We start from the raw sequence: 24,646 nt of genomic DNA, 5'->3' as shown, positions 1-24,646 counted from the left end.
AGGATCTATCAAAATCTGCGACAGTCTTTGTAATTGCTTTGGTATTTCTGATTCTAAGACTGTAAATTTGTTTGTATTATCTCTCAATATATTTCTACGTGGACTTGTTACCACCTTTCTGTATTTATACATAGAAACTGATAGAAAATAAGAGCAATTTTCAAACTTTAATTACTACTAAATTCAAAGTTGCTTGTAAACCCATTCATTTTAAAGAAACAACATTTTCATTAGTAGTAAAGCAAAGTGTTTTGAGTTGTGACATGTTATGCAGAGAAAAATGTTATTGTACAGCATATGGTTCTATTAGAACAGAATGATTCTGTATTAAAACAGCAGAGAGGAATCTTGATTTTTCCCACAGCTTTTCCCCACAGCTTTTCCACAAGACTAAATGTAATTATTATTCTTGTGTATCCTCCAATGTATAAGTTGTAAACAAACAACGAATTGAATACATAGAATACACAAAGATTTAAGTATAACATTATGCAAACGTAAAAAAATATTTACTTTATAGAGCCTTCACAGAGCCAAGGTCTTTATAAGTAGTATAGCTCCAACAGTTTCATGCAGATAATGGAGTAAGGGTGGGGAAAGAAGGTTCAAAGCAAAGAATTAGCTTGTTTGAGCTCATCTTTAACTACTGGTTTTATTTCCTAAAGAAAGACTAAATCTACGCAATACTACTACGCAAAACAATTCTGTTGAAAATAACCTCATTACTATAGGTTTTTTTGCAATTCATAGGGACTTTCTAACAAATGCCTTTTTCTTCATTTTGTATAAAATGTTTAGCTTGTTTGTTTTTAAAAAGTACTTCACAAAGGAAATAATTTTTCTAAATATATTTCAAAGTTAGACTTTCACAAATATAATATTCATATTTCTGCAAGTAGAATGACTTAAGAGTTAGCAATGTTAGCACAAAAGCCATAACCTTCAGAGTTTAATTCCATTTGATGGCATGCAAACACATCCTGTAATGAAGAATGCAGCCAGCTCTACTCCTGTTGAGTATCTGAGTCTCATTTAATATTTATGATATATCTCTTCAGATGATTGTGTTAGGGTTTTTTTCTATTACTTTAATAACAAAAGGCAATGAACAACCGAGTCATACAAATTAACTCATCTTCTCAGCTTTTCATTTCTTAAAGTGTGAGATCCCATTCTTCCACCCAGGAAGTGCACTAGCTATAGTCAAGCCTATCAGCTCCTACGTGACAGACCAATGCATTGCAGGCCTGAATTTCCTTTCCTTTGTGATGGGACCTGATGCATCTGGCACCTGATGATGCAGTTTTGGGCACCATAATATACGAAAGATATGAAGCTATTAGAGAGTGTCCAAAGGAGGGCAACAAAGATGGTGAAGGGCCTCGAGGGGAAGCCGTGTGAGGAGCAGCTGAGAGCACTTGTTTTGTTCAGACTGGAGAAGAAGAGACTGAAGGGAGACCTCATTGCAGGTACAACTTCCTTGTGAGGTGGGTAGGAGGGGCAGGGACTGATCTCTTTGCTGTGGTAACCAGTGACAGGACCCGAGGGAATGGCCTGAAGTTGTGTCAGGGGAGGTTTAGGTTGGATATTAGAAAAAGATTCTTCCCCCAGAGGGTGGTTGGGCACTGGAACAGGCTCCCCAGGGAAATGGTCAGAGCACCAAGCCTGATGGAGTTCAAGAAGTGTTTGGACAATACTCTCAGGCACATGGGGTGACTTTTGGGAATGGTCCTGTGCAGGGCTAAGGGTTGGACTCGATGATCCCTGTGGAGCCCTTCCAGCTTAGCATATTCTGTGACAGTGTGTCAGTACAGAAGGCTGGTTGTGAGAGTGGTACACAGCTGCTGCAGAGGAGCACCAATGGCACAATGCTGGTGTTCAGGTCATGAAATAGAATAGATTAAATGAGTACTAATGACTGCTAAAACATAACCATGTAATCTATTAGCATTCATGAGCAGGGGAAAATCTCAGGAAATGGGAAATGGTCTGTGGATGAGGTAGTCAGAGAGGACTTGCAGCAGGACCTCCATGCAAGGTCCAATTCAAACCAAACAGAGCAATCTCCACCTTCTCTGATATATAGAGGAAAAAAGTCATGCAATTTAAAATATAAAAATTACTGCCCTTTAAAAGAAATACTTTAGATGACAGTATATGTGGCAAATATTCAGATGACAATATATGTAGCAAATATTCAGAAACACCTTATGTGCCATTAGCATCTTTTTTACTCCCATAAAAATATCATGATCTCCTTAAAATTTAAAAGAAATAAATACATTTTGAATAGCATTTAATATTACCTACAATTTACAAATATAAACTAAATAAACATGAAAAACCTTCATGAATCTAGTTTGCTGCCTCAGAAGACTGGATCAAAAATGGCCCCGATCATACTTTAAGATGTACTTGAAAGAACATAAAGGGACATGACCTGTATCTAATGCATCATAAGTTGCACTTTTGTAGACAAGGATATTGACAGTTTCAGCATAAAAAATTAATTGCTAAATCACAGTAAAACTGAATTTTTTACTTTAAATTCGAAACTAATTGATAATTTTGGGAATTCTTATAGACAAAAACTAAGAAATCATGTATCATGTAAAATATATTCACCACACTGCTAGCCACAGATGCAAGCTGTAATATAGTTGTGTTACCACATACTCATTCATGATTTACAGTCCAATAGATGCTCTCCTTTTTTTGCTTTATGAGTATGAAACATTTAATCTGTCTTAAAAGGCAATTTCACTTAAAGTGAAGTGCAGTTTTCCAACAGAACAAAATTTAGTCATGCATACAATTCACACGAGGGCATATAGAAATTATGCTTGCATTTCATGTAAGTCTACAATTCTTATCGTCTAAAGACTTGTCTCATAACTAAAAATTAAAACATCCTAGAAAATACTGATAAGACTGCTACATTGGTTGGAGCTGTGAAGTTAAGGTATATGTACACTCTTCATCTGAACTTAACTGAGTACATGATTCTAACATTCATTTGCATGTCAAACAGGAACAGATTCTTATGCAATAAGCACTATCCTTTTCTTCTCAAACATTAGTTATGACACAGCTTCTCTCACTCCCAGTTGTATGTTTTCTTCTCATGGCAAAGGAAGAGAAAAGCAGTTTAACAATGTTATTTTACATAAGATATGGTCTAAACAGTATCCATATGTGAGTCAGACAACAATGCAGTCCAAACACACAATGTGATTTTGAGATATTATTAAATGTATTTACCTGATGGAATAAAAAGAAAGAGATAATGTGTATAGAGATATATTTAATTTTTAATTAAGGGGACAGAAAAGTTGAGTCTACATTTATACCTTCACAGTCATCAGTCTCAGGGAGCAATCCCTGATTACCATGCCATGATGTACAGAACAGTTTGCACAAAGCATTTGGCCTGGGTCTTCCCTAAGCTCCATAGCAGACCTCGAAAACCACAAAAAAATTCATTTTTCATAGCTTTTAGTCCTAAGTACTCAGAATAATCACTGAAGATATATAGAGCAGTCCACCACAGAGGGCTGTTTCTATACCACAACCTTGAGAGCGTGTTTCATCCCACAGTGTGAGACATAAAGATGTGCAAGCATCCAAGGGTAATAAAGCTATGTCTTCTATAGACTTCTAAAACCTAATCTACTAATTTTTCCACCTTAGTCACAGTTAGTTGGTTAATTCTGGATACGGAAAACAGAACTGAAGAAATAATACAGAGTAATACAGAGCATCATCAGACTTGTGCGTCAGCTGAGGGGAGATGAAAGAAGAGTGTGCAGCTGTACTACGGGGGATGGAATCGAAAGCTTCTTTCAAGCCTGTGGCTATATTCTGTGAATTCTTTCCTTCTCCTTGTTTAAGAATAAATGTATTTCTTTATCTACAGTGCTCACATTCTATATTTCATACAATGTCCTTCCACTATGAAGACAAGCAATACAAAATGAAGGTGAAAAATTTGAAATATGGGATCACTGACTTTCACTGACATTTACTCTATATGCAGTTTGGAAAATCTGTATGAGAATTGTCTCCTGATGGAAATCCCCTTCTCATGGCAAAGGCATAAAGTATCTGAAAAATACTACGCTTATTAGATATTACAACATTTTCCACGTTTGTTGAAATGTCATATGATAGAAGAATCACCACTTACTGCGGTCAGTAATTATTGTTCTGGCCTCTTGATTGCTCGTCTTGTTTTTCAGATTTTGTGCTGCAGTTATTAGTTCATCCAGCTGGGGACGTCTTTGCTCCAGATCCTGTAGTATTGCCTAGTTGAACACAAATACAAAAATAAAACCAAGTTGAAAGCATATAGAACTGTTGAGAAGACCACATATTGGGACTTTTTTTTTTGTGTTTGCTTAATTTAAAGCAAAAAGATTGTTTGCTATTTCAAATATTATGCAGAATTATGTCTAGACCTTCTAAATATTGTTCTTATTCTTTATATAAAAATACCGAGGATAACTTGTAATAATAATTAAAAATCAACCTATAAAACTAGACAAATAAAATTGACAATCTTTCTTCATTTTTAACACATCAAATTATGCAGGATAAGCTATTCTCCTGTATAAGCCTATAGAAAGGCACTATTTCTTGATATTCTTTTAGATTTTACTGGGTATTTTAAAGAAAGATATTAGGGTTTACTATCTTAGCAGATTACACAGGTTTTTCCTAGTAAATCATGAGGTCTAATTAATAATGTTTGGTTTTTAATATTTCAAGACTGTTTAATCTATTAGTTAAAAGCCACTGTAAGACTGTTGATGTCACTTTTTCTATTCTGACAACTTATCTAGCAGAAAAATAATTAACACTCACAATAATTTATATGTTACATAAATACATAAAGCCCAGGCAATCTGAAAATGAAAACTCAAGGCAAGTAAGGTGTATAAGATCTATGCATATATTACTTTAACTTAATTTGAAGGAGTAGGGAAGAGCAAACAAGGAATCAGTAAAATCGTTTCTCAGATGAGAAGCATCCAAGTATGTATTTAAAGACATTGACCAAATTTATCAACTTCAACTCCCTATTGTGTAGTTTCCAGAAACGATGCTCATTAGATTTCCCAGTCTTGGGAGTTGGAAGTAGCAATATTTATTATAAAACTATAAACAAATTACTTTTTTCTGCCCACAGTTTTTAGTCATCAGAACAGAACAGTATCCTGTCAGATAGCCAGTAGGTACACTATACCAGCTATCAAGCTGGCAAAAAAAGGCCTGAGAAGAATTTATTTTTCAGGCTTGTTACATAGACATTGGTTAGATAACCTGTTAACATGCTCACTGGGCTGTTGACTATGTGTCTTGAGTATTCTATTGTTGTAAAAGTCTCCCCTTTCTGCTCCTTAAAATGTTGGAGTTTTTTCCTAAATAATCATACTTTATTTTAAAAAGCTGTTATTCATTGACTGTACTGGACAGAAAAGACCTGCAGTCTGATCTCGAATTTGACTCTCCAACTTGAAACTAGTGTTGCATAATTTTTACCAAGTTGAAGGTGACAAATAAAGGCCTAATATCATTTTCTGTTCAATAAGATCAACAAAAGAGCACGATAATATAAATTTCTGTAACTACAGTGTGTATTATCAAAAGCAATCTAAAAGCTCTACAGAGTTTCCTTTTGTTCAGTTACAAACTCTTAAAGAAGAAAGGTAATAAGGTAATTTTCAAGGTACACATCTAGCTACACCTTGGGAAATTCTTGCCTTGAACTTCTGTATCACAAGTTCTTTAAAGTCTACTATAACTGGCTTTCTAAACCCAAAAGTTTGGATGGCATTTTTTCACTTGTATACTGATTGAATTGCATACAGAGACATGCAGTTAAAGCAGCAGCTTGCATAATTAAGGGAAGTCTCTCCTTATTGAAAGCACTCAAGAAAAAGAAATAAAATCTACTGATGCAGTTACTACCTCTAGATATCTATGCGCCTTCTAAACTCCATTTTCTAGGAAGACAAGTTAATGAATGACATGAATTTTGCAATAGAAAAAGCAGTCTCACTGTAGCTGAACAACATCTGTATTACACACATTGCCAAAATGGACTTTGCAGAAGGAGCATTAAAACACATACAAGATGCCCAGATAATTCTGTGTCTTCCACAGTAATATTTCCCTTTCTCTCTCCTTCCCCTACTGTTCAGAAAACGAAAACCAAATCAAGTGATTGTAAGGTCTTATGCCAACAGTGACTCTGTTCCCTGAAGTTTGCTAAATATAATTTTTATACTGGATATATTCAAATAAAAGGATTTATCTGATCCAGCCAGAGTCTCCAACTAGACATTAAATGCTGTGTTTGTACCACAGAAGAAAGCTGCTGTTATAGGAAACTTAGTAGGAAAAGCAATAGGTAAGGAGAGCTCAAGAAGGATTTTTCTCAGTACAAAACTGAGTGAATGGAACTGTCCTGTGCCTAAGGGCTTACAAAACAACTTAACCCCAAGACCTGCAATTCCTCAACTGGACACTCAGGAAGACTAAAAATGCCTCTTTAAAGTGAGTCTTGTTGGATGTACTAATGTGTATTTTTGAAAGGTCAAGAAGGACACCTTAAAATTCTTATACTATAAACAGATCTGAAGATTCTCAGACCTTTCAGTAGACAGTAACACATACCTATAGAGCAGATTTTTTTTTTTCTTACTCTTAGAAAAGTGGCCACTCAGAATAATGGAAAAGCAACATTTTTCAAAATAATATATTTTTTCCTTGATTTAATACAAAGTGTCTGAGAACGATACCAAAGAAATGTTTTATTTTATTCAGTAGAATTCTATTGTAAAATTGCTACAACATTTGTGGGTCTACAATGACCAATTGGTACAATCTTAAAGATTTAGCAAATATATGTTCCACGTGGTATCTACATTGCATGTACACATAGAAACCCTGATAGAAGCTTGGATAAAAGTAGCTACTAAAACACATCACTCCTGAGCCTTCCTGTGATCTAGTAGCAAGAAAATAAACAGCACCACTTGAGTTCCACTTAAAGTACTATCAAATTCAGAAAAATATTCTGTGACTAGCTAAACTGATCAAACAAACTGATTTTGTGAGTTAACAAAAATACAGATAATTATACTAGGAAGAGAAGTGCTTTGATGAATACAAATTAAAAGACCACTAAATACGATTTTTGGGAAACATAAAAATTAAATAGCTTTAAAGTATTAGCTGAAATGATCTGAAACAAACAAACAATAAATCCCCAAACCAAAATCAGAAGCAATTCATATCTGGAGATACTTTAAAAAACTTTTATGAATTCAGCCAAATATTTAATGTTGTAAAACTGGATCCTCAACAGAAAACTAAGTGGAAACCATTAGAAGATACTGTTACAAGAGCCATGGGAAGAAAAACTCATTAATAGTGGCACCCTGGTGGAGGCACAGCAGATGCAAAAGACCAGATGCCTCTGATTTGGAATGTCAGCACACTGAAACAAATGTGCTATATAAAAATGGATAATACAGAAATAAAAGTTATAATGAAAGTCTTTTCAGAATAAATGAAACAGAAATCTATCTAGTCTCCATCAAGTCACCAAAAGCACAGGTAAAAAGACTTAGAGAGTCAGTTAAACTGAAAGTTTTTTGTTGGGTTTTTTTTTTAATAAACACTTATGTTCTTTTGCACATAATTTCGCTCTAGCCTTATTTTCCTAGTAATAATATATTCTGCAAAACATTACAGAACACATTTCAGTTAAGAAATTTTTGTTTAATTATAAATGTAAATCCATATGAGCAAGTCAACAGTGAAGAAGGACCATTGACATCCATGGTTGTACAAATACATCTTTAAACCCCCAAAGAGCTTTTCTTTTTCTTCCATATATCTATGAATGCCAACATAATGATGCTTGGAGACAGCACAGTAATGGAACAATGAGATACAGTCATCAAACCTACCTAGAGTTTGTTAGGAAGAGATGCTATTCACTTTTAACAATCTTACCATATTTGTGGATAGCAGCTGCTCAAAAGAAAAATCCAATTTTCAGGTTCCTAACTTTTATGATTTTCTAACAAAAAAAGGGTGTTGAGATATGGAACAAATTGTTCAAGTCAGTAACTGAAATAACTTGCATAAAAATTGCTAAAAAGTAAACTGAAAAACTGAAACAGGTGAAGTGTTAGAAATTCTTGGAGGGACTGCAAAGTTTGAGACTGAGAATTAAATATTCTCTAGCTTTATAATGTACAGCATGCTAGAGCCTGCATATTTGTCACTGTAGCCATGTGTATAGCAGTTTATGTAAAAGATAAGATCCTTAAAATCTGTCCAGTCCTTTTTTCTTTCCTGACCTTGTGGCAAGTGTTACTAAACTGGAATAGCTGAATTCCAGGATGTTACCAAGTTTTATACATTCAACTAATCATTTACTAGTGGTGATTATGCATGTTTGCTCATTAATATTTTCAGCAACTTTTCTCACGACAAAGCCAGGACTTTTCATCTCCCTTTGCTGAATTCAGACATACAAAGAAGAGTTCAAGTTGCTGTTCTGCAACATTATATATGACTGAGCCTCAGTGTGTATGAGTCTTTAAAAAGCCTCTGGGCCCACTCTTGTAACCAATTTACATTCCTATGCTGAAAAACCTCTCTGAAAATATAGATGTTTAAGTGTCACTACAAAAGACTGAAATAACATTGGGTAAAGCAGGTCCCACATTTCCTATTTAGTGTTTAATTGAGAAGTCCTCTGTAGTGTCAATGACTACCATGTCTTCACAAGTTTTCAGTGTATTTATGTGCTTCCAGTCAAATATAGTTTTTTATCTATTTTATACTAACTATAAGAATGTTAATAGTGACTGATCCAAAAAATTATATTTGGACAAAAGGATGATTTAAGAAAGACCTTCCATATTAAGAACAAACTGGAGGCACTTTTTGTCATCAACAACCCATGGTTGAAGACTAAGACTTCATAACTATTTGGGATGATTTGGTTTGGCCCACTCCCAACCTTGTTAAATGAAATGAACCAATGAATCAAAACTGGTTCTGATGATTAATTAACTGAATTATTAATATGGGAATGTAAGAGAGAAGGAAGATATATTTCTTATCTTATGAACCTATTTGCTCCTCTGAACTAATTTACCATGATATACTCAGAAACAGCATAATTCTATTAAACAGTTGTTCAGAAAGTTATTTGCTCATTTTTTGAAAAACTTTAGACTCTAAACCTTAAGTTTAAACAAAAAATGAACCAATAATTTCCCCACCAAAATGTATAGCCATGACAACTTTTACTTAAAACAACTGAGTTTCTTGAGGCTGGTTGGTTCTCTAAATATAATGTGTCACATACAAACAAAAGAGAGAAAGCTTTGGAAAAAAACTTGCTAACAATTTCAGAAAATGCAGATATGCAACACCTACAATTCATTTGAATAATAAAATTGGCTTTGTTAAGATATTCCTCCCAAACACAATTTGAATTTGTGTTCTTGTCACTAAGCAGGAAGGGAATATGAGAGAAAATGATCATTTACATACTCCCTATATTTAAACATAAAATTATGAAACAAAGAAAGCAATATAATGGAGTGGAATTTTCTTTTTTGAAAACAACTTTTGTTTTGACTATTAGCTGTTTTCCCTGCAAAGTATGTATAATTTTAGGAAAACACAAAGATCTAGAGCTACTATTTAGCAGTGTTGACAGATGATTGGTGCCTGTCAATGAAATCAGAACATTAACAGACGACACTGTGAATTTGATTTTTCCTGAGTGTTTTGTGCAGCTCATTTTCATAAGCATCTACTTTTATGCCCACTTAGGACCACCTCAAGAACTGCCTAAGCAGCTCTCATCAATGTCAAAGTAAATATACCAACTCCATCAGTGATGCTGTGGGAAGGCCACCAGTGACAACTCATCAGCTGTTGCACAAGATGAGTGAAAAAGCATCATAGAAATTTTTGTACACTTTTTTTTGTGACGGTCACTCATTAAATTATGTTGATGGCATCATAAATGTCTGAGGCTTGTTCCTTTACAACTCTGAGAGTCTGGTCCATATCAGGAAGTTATGACAGCAAAACGTGCAACATACTGTTGATGCAAACCAACCAAACCAAACAGAATGGGGATTATTTAATTTGATTCTCTATGTATTGATCAAAAATGTAAGGTGATGGTGCGAGCTGGGATAACTCTCACCTTCCCTCTCACCCTGCTCCACATTTGTCTTTAGGAAAGGCTTTGGAATCAGGTATTTCAAGAGGGTCAAACCATCAGCACCTTGCTCATTATAACTGAGATTTCTTGATGGACTGCACTGGAGTCCATCCAGCAGACAGGATGGAGAGGATGGAAGAGAACACTAGAAAAAGATTACAGTTTAACAGGGTTTGTGAATGAATCATTATGAGATAAAAAGGAATTTGCTCTATTATAGCCATTGCAAGAAAGAAAAAGGAATAAAGCTAAAGATGTATCTGTAACAAGTAGAAAAGCATTTAAAGATTTGTGTGTTTGGCTATAATAAGGTGCATTCAACTAGAGGAACACAGTGATAATTCACATGTAAGAACTCAAGACTGAAACAGGATTACAGCTCTAACAGTAAATCTGGGTATATGTGAAGTATGTATAAAATCACAGCCTTTTGCCCTCAAACAATGTGGCAGTTCAATTGCACTTTTGCTTGCAATAAAGCATGAGCAAACAATCAGGCAAAAGCATTCCAGGGTATCTTATGTCCTTTCATCACGCTGAAGAACTTAATGGATGGGAACCACTGTTAGGAGCTACAGAGCTTCCCTGGTTTCTGTATCAGTCAGCAGAACTGAAATCTCTCAGCATATAGCTACCATTTGTAGAATGTGAATTTGCAAAACTTACTATTTTATTTCTCTTATATAACTAATGGTTTTTCCCATTAAGGATTTTTCCAATGCATTTAACAAATGTGTATTAGCAAGAAAACTGAGGGCAGTTGCTCTGTTTCTCAAAGCTTCAGCTTTAGTCTTTTCTTTACTGTTTTTTCAGTTGATGGTGTTAGTGAACTCCTTTTATCTGACTGATCCAGTGAAAAATATACTTGTCAATGCACTTCAAAAGCAAAGTTTTAGGTTCTTTACTTTGTCACATTTTTAGACAGAAGTAAAATAATACTGAGAAGACATAGTATTATATTATGAACATAAGCAAAACCAACAGGTATTTTTAGTTTGTTTGTTTTTTTTTTATTTAAGTAAATAACTAATATTTGTGGTGAAGGAAAGCTAATAGCTCGACTGAAGATACTGCACAAATTATCCAGTTTTATAGGGAAAAGATTAGACTGAATCAATTTTATGCTCTGGAAAAAAAAAAACCAAAAAAACCCCACAGAATGACTTTCTCAGTTTCTACTAGAGCCTCTGGAAATCTTTGAATGCTTTTACTGGAAATTTTCTCCAGTAATAGCAAGTGAAAAACAATTTAGGAGAATAAAATGGATTGACACAGCATCAGTTGCCAGATAAGTTTTTCCTTAGTACCTTAGGAAACTGGATATTTTTCTCAAGAACAATGTAAAATAAAGAAAGAGGATTTAATTTAGGTTGTTTGGGTTTGCTTCTGAAACAGAAAACAAAAACTGTTACATAATTTTTTCTTACAGTAAATGTAATATTATTTAGCTTTGTGTGTGTATGTAGGGGCAGGAGGAGGGAAGGTGTTTTTTTACCACATCTGATAAGAAATGTTGGAATAACTCTAGAATAACTTTGGCCTAAATCTAGTAACTTGGACCTTCATCTTTATTCATATCTCATTGTCATTCCAAAAGATGAGAACTGTATGATGTTAGAAGCCTAGTTTTGTTACCTAAACCTTTCTGGTATATTTAGAAAGGTTTTGCTTCAGGTTTTACTTCTGCCTTTCATTTTTGTTTCCACTTTTATTGCATTTTTTTGTTGCACTTGTTTCTTTGTTTGATTTACTTCTAGTTTTTATTCTTCCACATTTCTGTAACTATGGTCAGAATAAAGGTCATTAAGGTAATTAAGTTCAAAAACAACACAGAAGGAAAAGGTAAAAACTTGAAAAATTCTGCTGTTGCTCATATTTCATCAAGAGCAAAGGAAGGAAGGAAAGTATATAATGTGGCTTATTAAAAGTTTGGACTGGGCAAGACTTATTTTTATAACTACTTTCAAAGGGGAACTCTCGAGTTCTCAACTGCCAGCCAGAGTTAGTAAATTAATAATGCAATCTTGTCTTGGTGGTATCACAGAGACTGCAGTCTTCTGAATATGCCATTTTTAACACTCAAAACCTATAATTTGCCCTTCATGGTGTAAGAAACTATGGGATAGGTTGGGAAAGAGATGTAAGTGCTGTGGGTGTGAACCCAGGGGAAGAGAGGGTTCACACCCACTACCAGGGGCTACAAGCTGGGTTTTGAGCCAGATAAGGGAAAAAACATATAAACATATATTAACCCATTGAACTCTTGGTTTCATGGGCTTCCCTCACCCCCCACAGATAAGACTGAGACCATCACTCCAACCAAAGGATGTCTATATTGAAATAATCAAGTATCATCACTGGATCCACAGGTGGTGATATCTTTCTACTCTTACCCTTTCTTTCTTTCATTTCCTTATATATTTTCTTAAGTGATGTCTTTATGCTTTTATACTGCTATATTTCTACAGATAATAACCAAAATGGTTACAATTGCAACCAAATTTTCCTAAAATAAAGTCTACATATATATATATATATAATATATATACATATATAAAACCAACAATCATTCAGTGCCGTTTCACTCTAATTAGGCCCAAGAGATCTATTAACAAGAACATGAGTTACCCTCACCTTCAGAGGCAGGTCATAACACTTTCCTGTCCTTGGACTTCTCAAGTCCTTTCTACTCTTTTCCAAGAAATTATGCCAATTCAACAGAAGAGGCACAGACTAACACCTACCAGAACAGCCTGGTGTAAAGGACCTTTCTGAAAAGTGAAATCACAGATTCATAGAATGGGTAAGGTTGGAAGTGACCACTGTAGGTCATCTAGTCCAACCTCTGGGCTCAAGCGGAGACATCCTAGAGCACATGGCATGGGATTGCATCCAAACGGTTCTTGAACATCTCCAGTGAGGGATATTCCACAACCTCTCTGGGCAACCTGTTCCAGTGTGTGGCCACTCAAACAGTATAGAAGTTCTTCCTCATGTTCAGGCCAAATTTCCTGTGCATCATTTTCTGCCCTTTGCCTCTTGTCCTGTTGCTTGGCATCACTGAGAAGAGCCTGACTCCATCTTCTTGACATTCTCCCTTCAGAGGTGAGATTCCCTCTCAGTCACCTCTTTTTGAGGCTGAACAAGCCCAGCTCTCTCAGCCTTTCCTTGTAAGAGAGATGTTCCAGTCCCTTAATCATCTTTGTTGCCTCCCCATTGACCCATTCCAGGAGCTTATGTCTCTCTTGTACTGAGGAGTTCAGAATTGGACACAGCACTTCAGATGCAGCCTCACCTGAATAAAGGGTCAGGATCACCTCCCATGACCTGCTGGCCATGCTCTTCCTAACACACCCCAGGATACCATTGGCTCTCTTGGCCATATGGGCATACACTGAAAGCAGGTGTCTCAGTGCCTGGCTGGATGCCTTATCCTCTAGAAAAGATATAAAGGAACAGAAATAGGCAGTGCCTCTTTCTCCTGCATTTCCAGTGAATACCTGATGGACAGCTCCTGTCAGATTAAAGAACATTCAATAGAGGCAGGTGAAGGAGGGCTTACTCTGAAGATGGCTACTGGATCTTAAATTTCTGCAGAGCAGGTTGGAACAGTTTCTATTCACAGGCAAAAGCCAAACCAAAGGAGCACAGCAAACAGCGCTATTGTAGAGCCAAGCACCAGCAGAACTGGGAAGGGGTATCAAGGCTGTGATGGCACCTACATTATGCAATTGTGCCTGATTTTAGATTTTTCTGTCATTTTATGGTGCTGCCCTTTGGTCAATATATCTTGCTGCAGAGGGCAAATTTGCCCATGCTAAAACCTACTGAAGACAGTTTTCTGATAATACAATAATTATTAACTATGGAAACAATAGTATTGAAAAGGGGTTTTGGCCAGAAGTTGAAGACAATACAGTCTAAACTGAAAAGTTGCAAATTATTAGTAGTCTGCACATTTAAACACAGAGCAGATGACTACAGAATATGACAGATTATTAACAGAGTTGTATAAATAAAAAAATAATCATTTTTTTTTAATAGACACAATTTGTAAGAGCAGGAAGAGGAATCTCTATGTAAAATTCCACAGACTAGTTTCATATATAGTACACAAATATACCTGTCCTTTCTGACCTTCAAATCTATGAATCTGTGAGAAATTGTAAAAAAAAAAACTAAATTTGAACAAACCTATAATGCCAGCTTAACTGAGATGAATTTTCAACACCTGTTTCCTCAAATCAGTATCAGTCCTACATGGTTCCCCTTCCTCACACAGATATATTATAATTTAAATATATTTAATCAATTTCTGACTGAGAGTAGTGTTTTAGCATAAAGTTAAGCATAAATCTGGAGCGATTTCTTGTTCAGACAAGAGGAACTCTTACTACAAAGTTAATGTATTTCATCTGTAACCATTGCTTGAGGCAGAAAGTACAGGCATTGATTAGTAGCTTGCAGTGGAGCCACACAATTCTACTTCAGTGGGAGAAAAATTAGCATTTTTCTTTTTCAGAAAATATAGTTTTATTATGTGAATGACAGTTTCAGGAATATATCTGATAGAAAAGAAAGAATCACTGCTAAAGTAGATTGACACTACTATAATAAAAGCAGGAAATAATAATTTGCTTTATATGTGTATTCATGTATATACACATCCAGCTATATATAAGCAGATATAGATACTGATTTTATAGTGGGCCTTTGCAATAACAAAGATGGAACCCAAGGAATAAAATTTCAAAATTAATGACCTTCCTCTGATTTCTCTTCTGTAACTGAAGAGTAACTGGAGGGGCAATGAGCTTGAGCATCACAATCTGGTCAAAACAGAGGAGGAGGATTTCTTGAGATACTATAATAACACACTTAAGAATATAATAAATGTTCCTGAAAATAATCTTAGAATAAACCATTAAAAATCAAAATGAAATTATTCTTCTCTATTATCTTTGTAGTTTTGAACTATTGATATTTTTCCAAAACCAAGATTTTCTCTGCATTGGAAAATATTGTTTTGTTGCTACAATTCTCTTGCGTTGAAAGAACAGAACTTGTTTCTTAGCCATTCAACTTTTTCCTGGGACACTGGAATTAAAAGAGCTGCAAAACTGTATCTTGCAGTGTATTTTTACTTACACTTATTTTCTTTTAAGTTTTTCAAGTGTGAACATTTTATAGACAAAATACTTCCACAGTTTCAGAAAGAAATAAGCTTGTCTTCGGGTTTTAGCAAGACTGTTCTCATGTACTTGCTCTCCTATGTACTACAAAAAATGTGCCTTAGCTAAATAACAAACTATATTGCACATTGCTTCATGAAAAAATTCTGACCACATTCATAAATTCACTGCTTGCAGTTCCGTAATGGTGTCAGTCATGGCTGAAAAATAACTGAAGATGGAATGACTGCATATCATCCATATTTCTAATGCTGTTTTTCAACAGGCAAGGCAATTTCTTTTTTTTCTCCTTTTAATTCCTAGACGTCAGTTCCTAAACTTGAGGGCCTATGGCACTGGCTGCTAACAACTCACTAGTAGACAGTGCTCATCTTTATCAGTGAATCCAAACTGATTTTCAGGTTTTCACTGATTAGTAACTTTTTCCATGCCAATGATGTATTTCTACATTACTACCATTGACCCACAATTTGACACAAAGCATAACACACACATATATATATATATAAATATATATAAAAAAAAATTTAGAATAATAACTTTCAAGTTTAACACACTTGAAAATTTGGCCTTAGCTGATATGTGATATTTTCACTTTTTACTCACTAAATTAGTAAGGTGAAAGAAAATGCCTTACCATACAGAGCATTAGCTAAGGCTTGATGCAGTCAGTTCTCCAGGGGTGTAGAACTCAAATTAACTAGGAGGCTGTTATGATGCATCTGGACCCTGTCTCCCACTCTCCCCCTCCCTCTTACCATAACAAAGTCAGTTACTGAAAGGCCATATTGGGAGGTGGAAACAAGAGCTTCCAAATGTGTTATATTTTTAAAAATTAATGATTTGTATCTCCCTATGGAAATGCTAGACTGTGACAAGCAGTTCTTCAAGAGCTGAATCCTGGAAGGACTCCAGGCTGAGGTCACTACTTTCTTTGTAAATACCAGCCTGCAAAACTGGGAGGTGTTTTACAGTCTATGGTGTTGAAAAATGTATCTATCTTGGCAATTTTTTCTTACTCAACTTTCTGACCTTATTCCTTGCTTGCTCTTGAAAATTATCACATATACATATGCAGACACACTTCTTTCCAGAGGCTTTTTCCACCAGACAAAAAAAAAATAAGAATTATTTTTCTTGAGAGCTACATTTGAAGGCAATTTTTTTTTGTCAGCTATTAATTATTAACAAAAGAAAACTGAGTTTAGGAAGTTACCATTTCTGTTCCTTCTACTTTATCCCTCCAGAGTACCCTTCTAAATACCTTCACTCCAAGCATTAGAAAATGCAAAGATGTAAATTGTAGCCATTGTCCAAGGGATTTGAAGAACTCTCTAGAAACATGGGCTGAATAAAAAAGGAGAATAAGCAACCATGCTAAGAAATAAAAGAGAAATACAACATATAAGTCTGAACAGATGCCATTAGCTTGCGGTTCTGATTAACCAGCTAAAAGCAACATCAGTTTATTTATCCATGACAGCATAATATATTCTGGTTAAAAACAAAAGTGAAGTACTGACAAGTTTAGGAGTTGGGCCTCAGCATGTCCTTATGCCCTGTATCAGCTGTTTCCTCAGAAGGGGCCATAAGGGCTGTGGAGGTGCCACTGGCTGACCATCCCTGATTGGTGCAGGAGTGGCACTGACGACACTATGCCAGCTTACCCCAAGATTCTACTTTTGCTCTCAGTCCCTGCCTTGCACCAAGAAAGGTCAGAGGACATATCTAACAGGGATACAGCTCTGAAAAAAGGCAACAGAAGCAAGCTGGCGAGGGAAATGCAAAATGGATGATCTGCTTTATTGAAGATGGGTATGTGAGGAATGGAGGATGACAGTTGTTGGTGAACAGATAACTAAAGTTAAACACTGTCATTTTGATTTAGGCACTGTTGAAAGAGAATGCCAAAGAAGTGCAATACCAATAGGAGGGGTGTAGGACATTATTAAAAACATGGTAATAGAGAAGATGTGTGGTCAGAAATTTTTGGTTTTTTTTTTAAAATAGATTCCTGACAGTGGAATAACTGCTTTGATTTCATTTTTTCTTAGTCTGTATTCCAGGTGTAATTTAATGTGTACATAAGGATGTTTTAACTTCTTTGAATATGATCACTAAGTTTTTTCAAAACAAAACACCCCCAAACTGAAATGTAGTTCTGAAAAAAGCAAAGACCCTAATCAGTTTGTAAAATTTTAGCTTCCTTTCAAACTTTAATTACTCTCTGCTACAGATGTGCAGGCATTAAGAGATAACAAATAATTATAAAAGATTCAGCTAGTATGCCAAGGTAGTTCTCTTGAGGCATGATGGTTTATTGTTTACTAATGTCATTGTAGATCAAAGGAAAATGTTTCAAACTCTCTTGCACAGTGTAAGACATTGCATATGGAAATCAGATCGTACAAGTTACTCTCTTGGAGGAATGTTCCCTACCATGAACAACTAAAGTCTCATAAGAGATACATTAGGAGAGATTTCTATACTTGCACATGATGGAACAGAGTTTCTGGCTGAGGACATGTTTATTGAATTAACTCCAAATTGAAGCCCTATCCACAGATTAACAATCTCTCAAACCCCAAAAAGCAACAAAGCATGAGCATACTCATTACTCATATTGAACAAAAAAAAAAATAAATCAGCAACTGCCACAGCAGCATTAACCCAGGAGCTTGTCAGAAAGTGCCCAGACTCCAGTGTACCACTGAAAATGGACGTACATCCCCTGGCAGAGTGACCAGTAGTTTCTGGCCAGCTGTACCCAAGCTGGAGCCTGTACCATATCCACAGTCTCACCTGTTTAGGAAGGTGAATACTTCAGGCTGAGCACAAGCACATGAAGGCAAGTGTATGAAGGGTGGGACACAGGAATGAGTGTGAACAGCAGGACTGAGGCATGAGATGGAGGAGTTGGGAGGTATAGGAAAAGCAGTGATATGCAAGGGAGGAGCTAACTGATATTTGAGCTGCGCACCCCAGAAAGACAGTCAATCCCAAATTAACTACAGATGATTTAGCCTCAATTCTGGATTAAATACAACATGGGGAAAAGGCTCTACAACTGATTCAGTAAAGAGCTAGCTTAGGTCAGATAAACTTAAGCAATGCTTGCAGAGCATGGTGTGAACACAGTTGTGTAATTTCTGGGGCCAGCTCAGCAGTACAGTGCCTTTCAGGAACAGCCTCAGTTAATGAGACCTGATGAGTCTCACCTGACTGAATACAGAACCACTTACCTGTTCCTGCATCTGCTCCCCAGCTTTATCTCATTTAAAACAGCTTTAATGAGCCTATCTGCAATCAAGACACCTCCACAATATTGCAGCACTATGAGCATCTGTGTATGTATGTGCATGAGAGAGAGGTCAGAGCCAAGACTCCATTGCTGGATATTCCATATAATTTTCTTGAAAAAGGTATAACAAATTTGAAACAACTTCATGGAACAGCCTGAGGATACCTGTACTAATTCTCCATAATTTATTCTTGCAAGTATTTCCTACGAGTCTTATTGGAAGAATATTTTCAAAAATTTGTTCAGTGTTTCAACTTCAAAGTCCATGTTTAGCCAGGCTATTGCTCACAATTTGCTGTTACCAATCCTTCTAGCTACCTGATGATTTATTTTGATGGTGGTCTTCACTAATTCTACCAGGAAAAAAAAAAGTATCTGAACTGTAGATATGTATGCACACATGCTCTCACACACAGATATATATAGAAGTAATATAAAATAGTAGACAATATTTGCATAAGGACTATGACCTATCACAGAGCATCCTAGTTAGAGCAGCCAGGACCAGTTCATCACTGTGTGGGTGTAACCCAAACTGTGTATTCTACACCCTCTATGTCATTTCCCAGGAACTGGTAACAACAGACCATTTTCAGCAGTTGCCCAGAGCACACCTGACCCCTCAGGCTATAAGCTGTGTGTTAAGAATCCTGATAGGAGGATGTTCCTATCCTCACACCAATAACTCAGGTGTGATAACTCCCCTCCAGGGAGACCTTAGCACCTCCATACCCAGCCTGAGGGGTCATGTCTGCTAATGGGCCATCAAGGATTCCAAAAATATCTCACGACTCACAATCATCTATTGTGGAACTCCCCGCCCTGGGGGAGGTACGGGGCATTCCCACTCCAACCTGAGTGTATATAATCTTGGAGTCTTGGGACTTCTAGGCCCACTCATCAGATCCAGAGGAGGACCAAAACCTCCACCAGACTACGACCAGCACTCTCACCAACAAGTCTCCTTTTCCTTTTGCTTTGGACTCAGGGGGACCATGTGGGGCTCAGCACGGGGGTCAACGAACACCGTTCTATTCATGCCCCAGGGTGCTGGGTTATACATCTGGGTTTTGTGGGTTAAAACCAATTGTTTGTCCATATAATTATATTTATCGTATTATTTTTATTAAATTGTAATTCTGATTTATAATCTCTTGGGTTGGGTTCATTTCTCCTACCAGTTTACCTTTAAATCAGCACGGAGACCCTAAATATCACTTTTGTTCTGTTATCCACTGTGTTTGTTATCCCCCTATGGGAAACGAGTTACAAACCTAAGGCTCATTTCTCTTCTGCAATGTTATACAAGATGGAGATTGTTTCTGCAGATGCCCTAAAGTTTGTAATCTTATTTTGTCACAATATTTTTATCCAAACAGAATAAAACAGTCACTGAAACTTTTGAAGTGATAGTCTGAAAAAAAAGGTTTATTCTAGCACTAATTCTTATGTTAACAGCTTCAAGGCAGAAGGTCTCTGTGTAAAAGACAATAAACAAACAACACTAACTTTGTTATTGGTATGACACTGTTCTTATCTAGCTCAGTATGAATTGTGATGTGACAGCTCATGAATTTCAGCTATAATACTCAGGAACTTGCTCAAGCAATCTCATGGGCATTCATAGTTATATTTGAGAACCTGCAATGGATGAATGTATTTCACTTCTGAAAGAGGCACAGAAAACTACCCAGGAAATTTTAGGTGAATTATTCTGAGCTCATTTCAAGAACATATGATTCAACAATCTTTGAGGAGGGAAAATAGTAATAAGCAACACATCCAACCTTTATCAAGAGTAAATAATAACCAGGCAACGGCATTTTCCTTCATCCAGAGCTTTAAGATTTACCAATAGTGAACAACAGGTAGAAGTCATGTCTGATACCCTTATCAAGGCTTCTGATATTGCCCATGTGATGTTATCACAAGCAAGAAATTTTATTTAAAAGGAAATAAAACTGATGGAAAAACATAACTCGAAGATACTATATGGGAAGGCAATATCAAGTGAAGCTAAATACAGACTTGTCCTGTGTCTATTATCAATCACTATTATTCGTTGATGGAATAGAGGGTCGGATTTTTACATTCACTGTGATGCAAAATCCAACCAGCAGCAAGCACTTGAGAAGTGGAACCCAATTCAAAGTGGACTGAAAAAAACCTGAGAATTCAATAAGTGCAAAGCACTAAAATAACTAGCTGAAAAAAACTGGATTAACCATCAGAATGGTTTGCAAATGACTGGACAAATGGTCAGAAATCTAGAAACAAGGATAAAGATTTTAAAAAACAGGATTTGTTTAGTCTAAAGAAGATTGAACTGAAGAATCAGCCTTCAAATATATGCGGTTATTGCTGAGAGAGAGTAAACTGTTCCCAATTTTCATTGTGGTGACATAATTAGCTTAAACTGCAGCAGGAGACATGAAGGTTGGAGATAAACATCTTTAGAATGGCAAGGATTGCAAAGTGGTGGGAAAAATTTCTGCAAAGCTACAGAAAAAAAACATCTCAAAGAGCAGGTTAGACAGAAATTGGTCAGAAATTATTTAAGTCTAGTTGATCCTGCCTGAGGCAAAAATCTGGACTGCGAAGACTTTCAAATCTCCTTCAAGCCCTATTTCTTATACCTATCATTCCTTTGTGAGAAAAAAAAACAACCCAACAAGCTATAAAAAACAGAAGGGAGAATAAGATAGAACCCTATGCTAGTTTATAGCATAATTTTTCACAAAACTTTTTTCACAAAAACATGATCACATGATCCTAGAGCTAATACATTTTTAACTTTTGTTTTGGTTACTTGGTAACAATGGAAAAAGGCAAAACCAGAAGGATGAGAAACAGTACCTGCAGACTGCCTATAATAAGAATACTTACTAAATGATTTCTTTCCCCAAGTTAGCCTATGATATTGAAATCGGCCTCTCTTTATCCTTATAGTTTCTTTGTAGTATGAATTTTTAATAGAATGACAGTGCAAAATGGCAGGGTAGCACTTAATATTCTTTATTTTTAATTCTACTAAAAAATGCTGGCCTCAATTTCTTATCTAAGACATAAAGAGCTTGTTTTACTTCAACTGACATATCAGGTTTCTCAGAAATGTGACAGAATAATAGCTATGTGTGCTCTGTAATATATGGATGCAAATTATACAGGAAAGAAAGGCTGTGTTGGTGTTGGGATTCAATCTCTTCACTCTTGTGACAGTACTCAAGAAAATGATATGAAGCTGAGCCAGGGGAGATTTAGGTTGGATATCAGGATATCAGGAAAAGGCTCTTCACCCAGAGGGTGGTTGGGCACTGAACAGGCTCCCCAGGGCAGAGGTCACAGCACCAAGGCTGACAGAGTTCAGGAAGCATTTGGACAATGCTCTCAGGCACATGGTGTAATTCTTGGGGTATCCTGAGCAGGGCCAAGAGTTGGACTCAATAATCCTGATGGTCCCTTCCAAATCAGCATACTCCATGACTCTATGATTATTATACACTAAAAAATACTTAAAAATAAATCAGATAATTAACCTAATCTAAAAATTAACCCATAAATCATATTCCTGGGTTTTTATTCATAAAAAACTGAAGAATAAGACAGGTCTGTAATCAGGAGTAACACAAACTGCCTATGGGCTGTGGGATCCGAGAGGCTGTGATGGCAGGAGATGTGACCGTAGTGCACAGCTTCAATAATGCTGCTCTTGCACTGGGACTTGGAAACTGGCCTCCCATAGCTGCCAGAGCTTTTTGTTAAAGGAAGTGCTGGGCTTCTTTAAAGAAGTCAACAAGCATGCAGAGAAGGACGATTTGGTCCAGGTAGGATAAGTACATATAGTCTTTTTTCTAAACTCCTTCAGAAAAAAGTTTTAAGAAACTTGGCAACATTACATAAAAAGAAAGGTTTACTTCTGAATGCATATTTGGTTTAAAGACAGAACAGAGTGGGCAGGAGTATGCTACATTATTTGTAGTAGAAACTAGTTTAGAACAGATTTAAAAAAAACATTTATTTTCATAGCAGATAGTGCGTATCTGGAGCTTGCTGCCACAGGAGGTTGTGAGGGCCAAGACAATCAACAGTTTCAGAGAGAGATTAGAAAAATTCATGAACAATAGGCTGAAAAACAGATGCTACAAAAAGTAGGCAGTGATGTCTCCTGATATCCTGAATCCAACAGTTGTGGATGCCAGGGATGGGGCACTGTGAGAGGAAAAGTCAGCAGAAAGCAACCAGGCTATTCCATTCTCCCTGCTCAACCTGTCCTAATGTCACCACCAGAGACATTTTCCTGGGCTAGATAGAAGAATGCCGTCCCATTTGACCCAGTAAAGTACTTACGCTCTCAAGTGTTGTAAGATCCTCTTCTAGTCCTGTTTAAAACCTAATTATTCTTGTATTCATTGTAGTTCTATAAAATACAAATTCTGTAACCTAAAACACTGAAAGATATCTGGCAAATAGAGAGTTATGTGAGACCCAAAATATTTGTTAAGAGCTATGTGGTCCTCATTTAAATTCATGACAAATTCTATGCAAGATGTTTCTTTTTTTCTAAATTATAGGGAAATATGTAGCATTATAAATAGATCCTCTTTCAGTAGTAAACAGGAAAAGGGTTTGATTTGTTACTATGTTGGCATAATGTATTATTTACGTTACTAATACAAAATATATTTTCTAGCTGCTGTTAAGAAGAGCCTCCAAATACTTGACTTCTAAATAAATCAAGGAATTAAAATAAAAGTAAACATGATACATATTAAAATGCTTTCCATGTCTGCATCATATTCCAATTATTTAGTCACCAAAAATTTCCACTGAAATGAGAAAGTCTGAAAAAGTTGAACTGTTCGTGTTGCCTCAGTCCTGTCATCTGAGAATTCAGGTGCATCTCCCTTTAGAGAGTAAAAGGGCATAACTTCTCTATGCCTGAACAGATTGTTCCCAACTAGAGCAAGGGGGAAACAGAGACCATGTCCGACTCCTTGTTGCAGTTGCAGCCCTTCTCAGGCAGTGCAATACAAATCTGCTCCTCACTCAGGCAGTGCAGCTTGGAAGTTTACAACATATATCAAACCCACTGAATCTAATGATAATGTACAAGATAAACTTCCAGAATAACAGATTTCATAGGACACATTTCAAACAAGTAATAAGCATGTAACAACAAAGGAAAGGCTGAAAATAGGTAAGTCTTTTCACCTGGCTCTTACACAGACTGGTTTAAAATCAGTCTTCTCATGTTTATTCTCCCTAAATATTCAATACTCCACATTTAGTGATGTTCTTAGAAGGAAAATATGACTTTCTTCCTGACTCACTCAAATAAAGAGCTCTGTATTGGGAAAGACACGCATATCCTCTTATTAACTGACTTGTTATTCCTGTTCATCACTCCTGAACTGTGCAAAGAAGCCATTATCACCAAATTACAGTCTACAAAATGCATGGAATAAAAACTAAGATGATTTGAATGGAGACAAAACAACACATTATATCCACAATGTATGTTGAAAGCTTTATTAAACAAAGTTGTAAGGAAAGTCACATATCTTCTTCCTCTCTTAGCTGTCACTTTATCTGTTTCATATGCTCCATTACCTCTGCACAAGCCCAGGAGGTGTTTGCACATAATAGCATTTCATTCTTGATTGAATTTTCACTGAGTGTTTCCTGCATATTATACACACATATGATTTCGCATTTTATTGCTCCTAAAAAAGTATTGTGAGCCCCATGCAATATTTTGGGAAACATACCTTTGAACCACATTTTTTAAAAGGATATTTTTAGTTCCCAGAGATGCAAAGACACTTTCTTAAGTTCAAGAAATCTTTCTGCAGTTCTTATTCCTGAAAGGGACATAATTATGATGCA

At 36.1% G+C, this 24,646-nt stretch overlaps 1 protein-coding gene across 7 annotated transcripts in view; it reads right to left on the bottom strand.

Annotated features, from left to right (window-relative positions):
* Positions 1–24,646, bottom strand: part of DMD (dystrophin) — a 991,087-nt gene that overhangs the window by 286,383 nt on the left and 680,058 nt on the right. For all 7 annotated transcript variants that reach the window (XM_018084043.3, XM_018084032.3, XM_018084034.3 and 4 more), the window contains one exon: positions 4,187–4,304. In XM_018084043.3, coding sequence (XP_017939532.3) covers positions 4,187–4,304 — 118 coding nt within the window. The remainder of the gene's footprint in view (positions 1–4,186; positions 4,305–24,646) is intronic.

This window comes from Manacus vitellinus, unplaced genomic scaffold (genome assembly GCF_001715985.3).
Source record: "Manacus vitellinus isolate BGI_N305 unplaced genomic scaffold, ASM171598v3 scaffold_7_pilon, whole genome shotgun sequence".
Taxonomy (NCBI): domain Eukaryota; kingdom Metazoa; phylum Chordata; class Aves; order Passeriformes; family Pipridae; genus Manacus; species Manacus vitellinus.
Note: the sequence above shows the minus strand (reverse complement) of the source record. Positions and strands in the feature narration are given on the sequence as shown.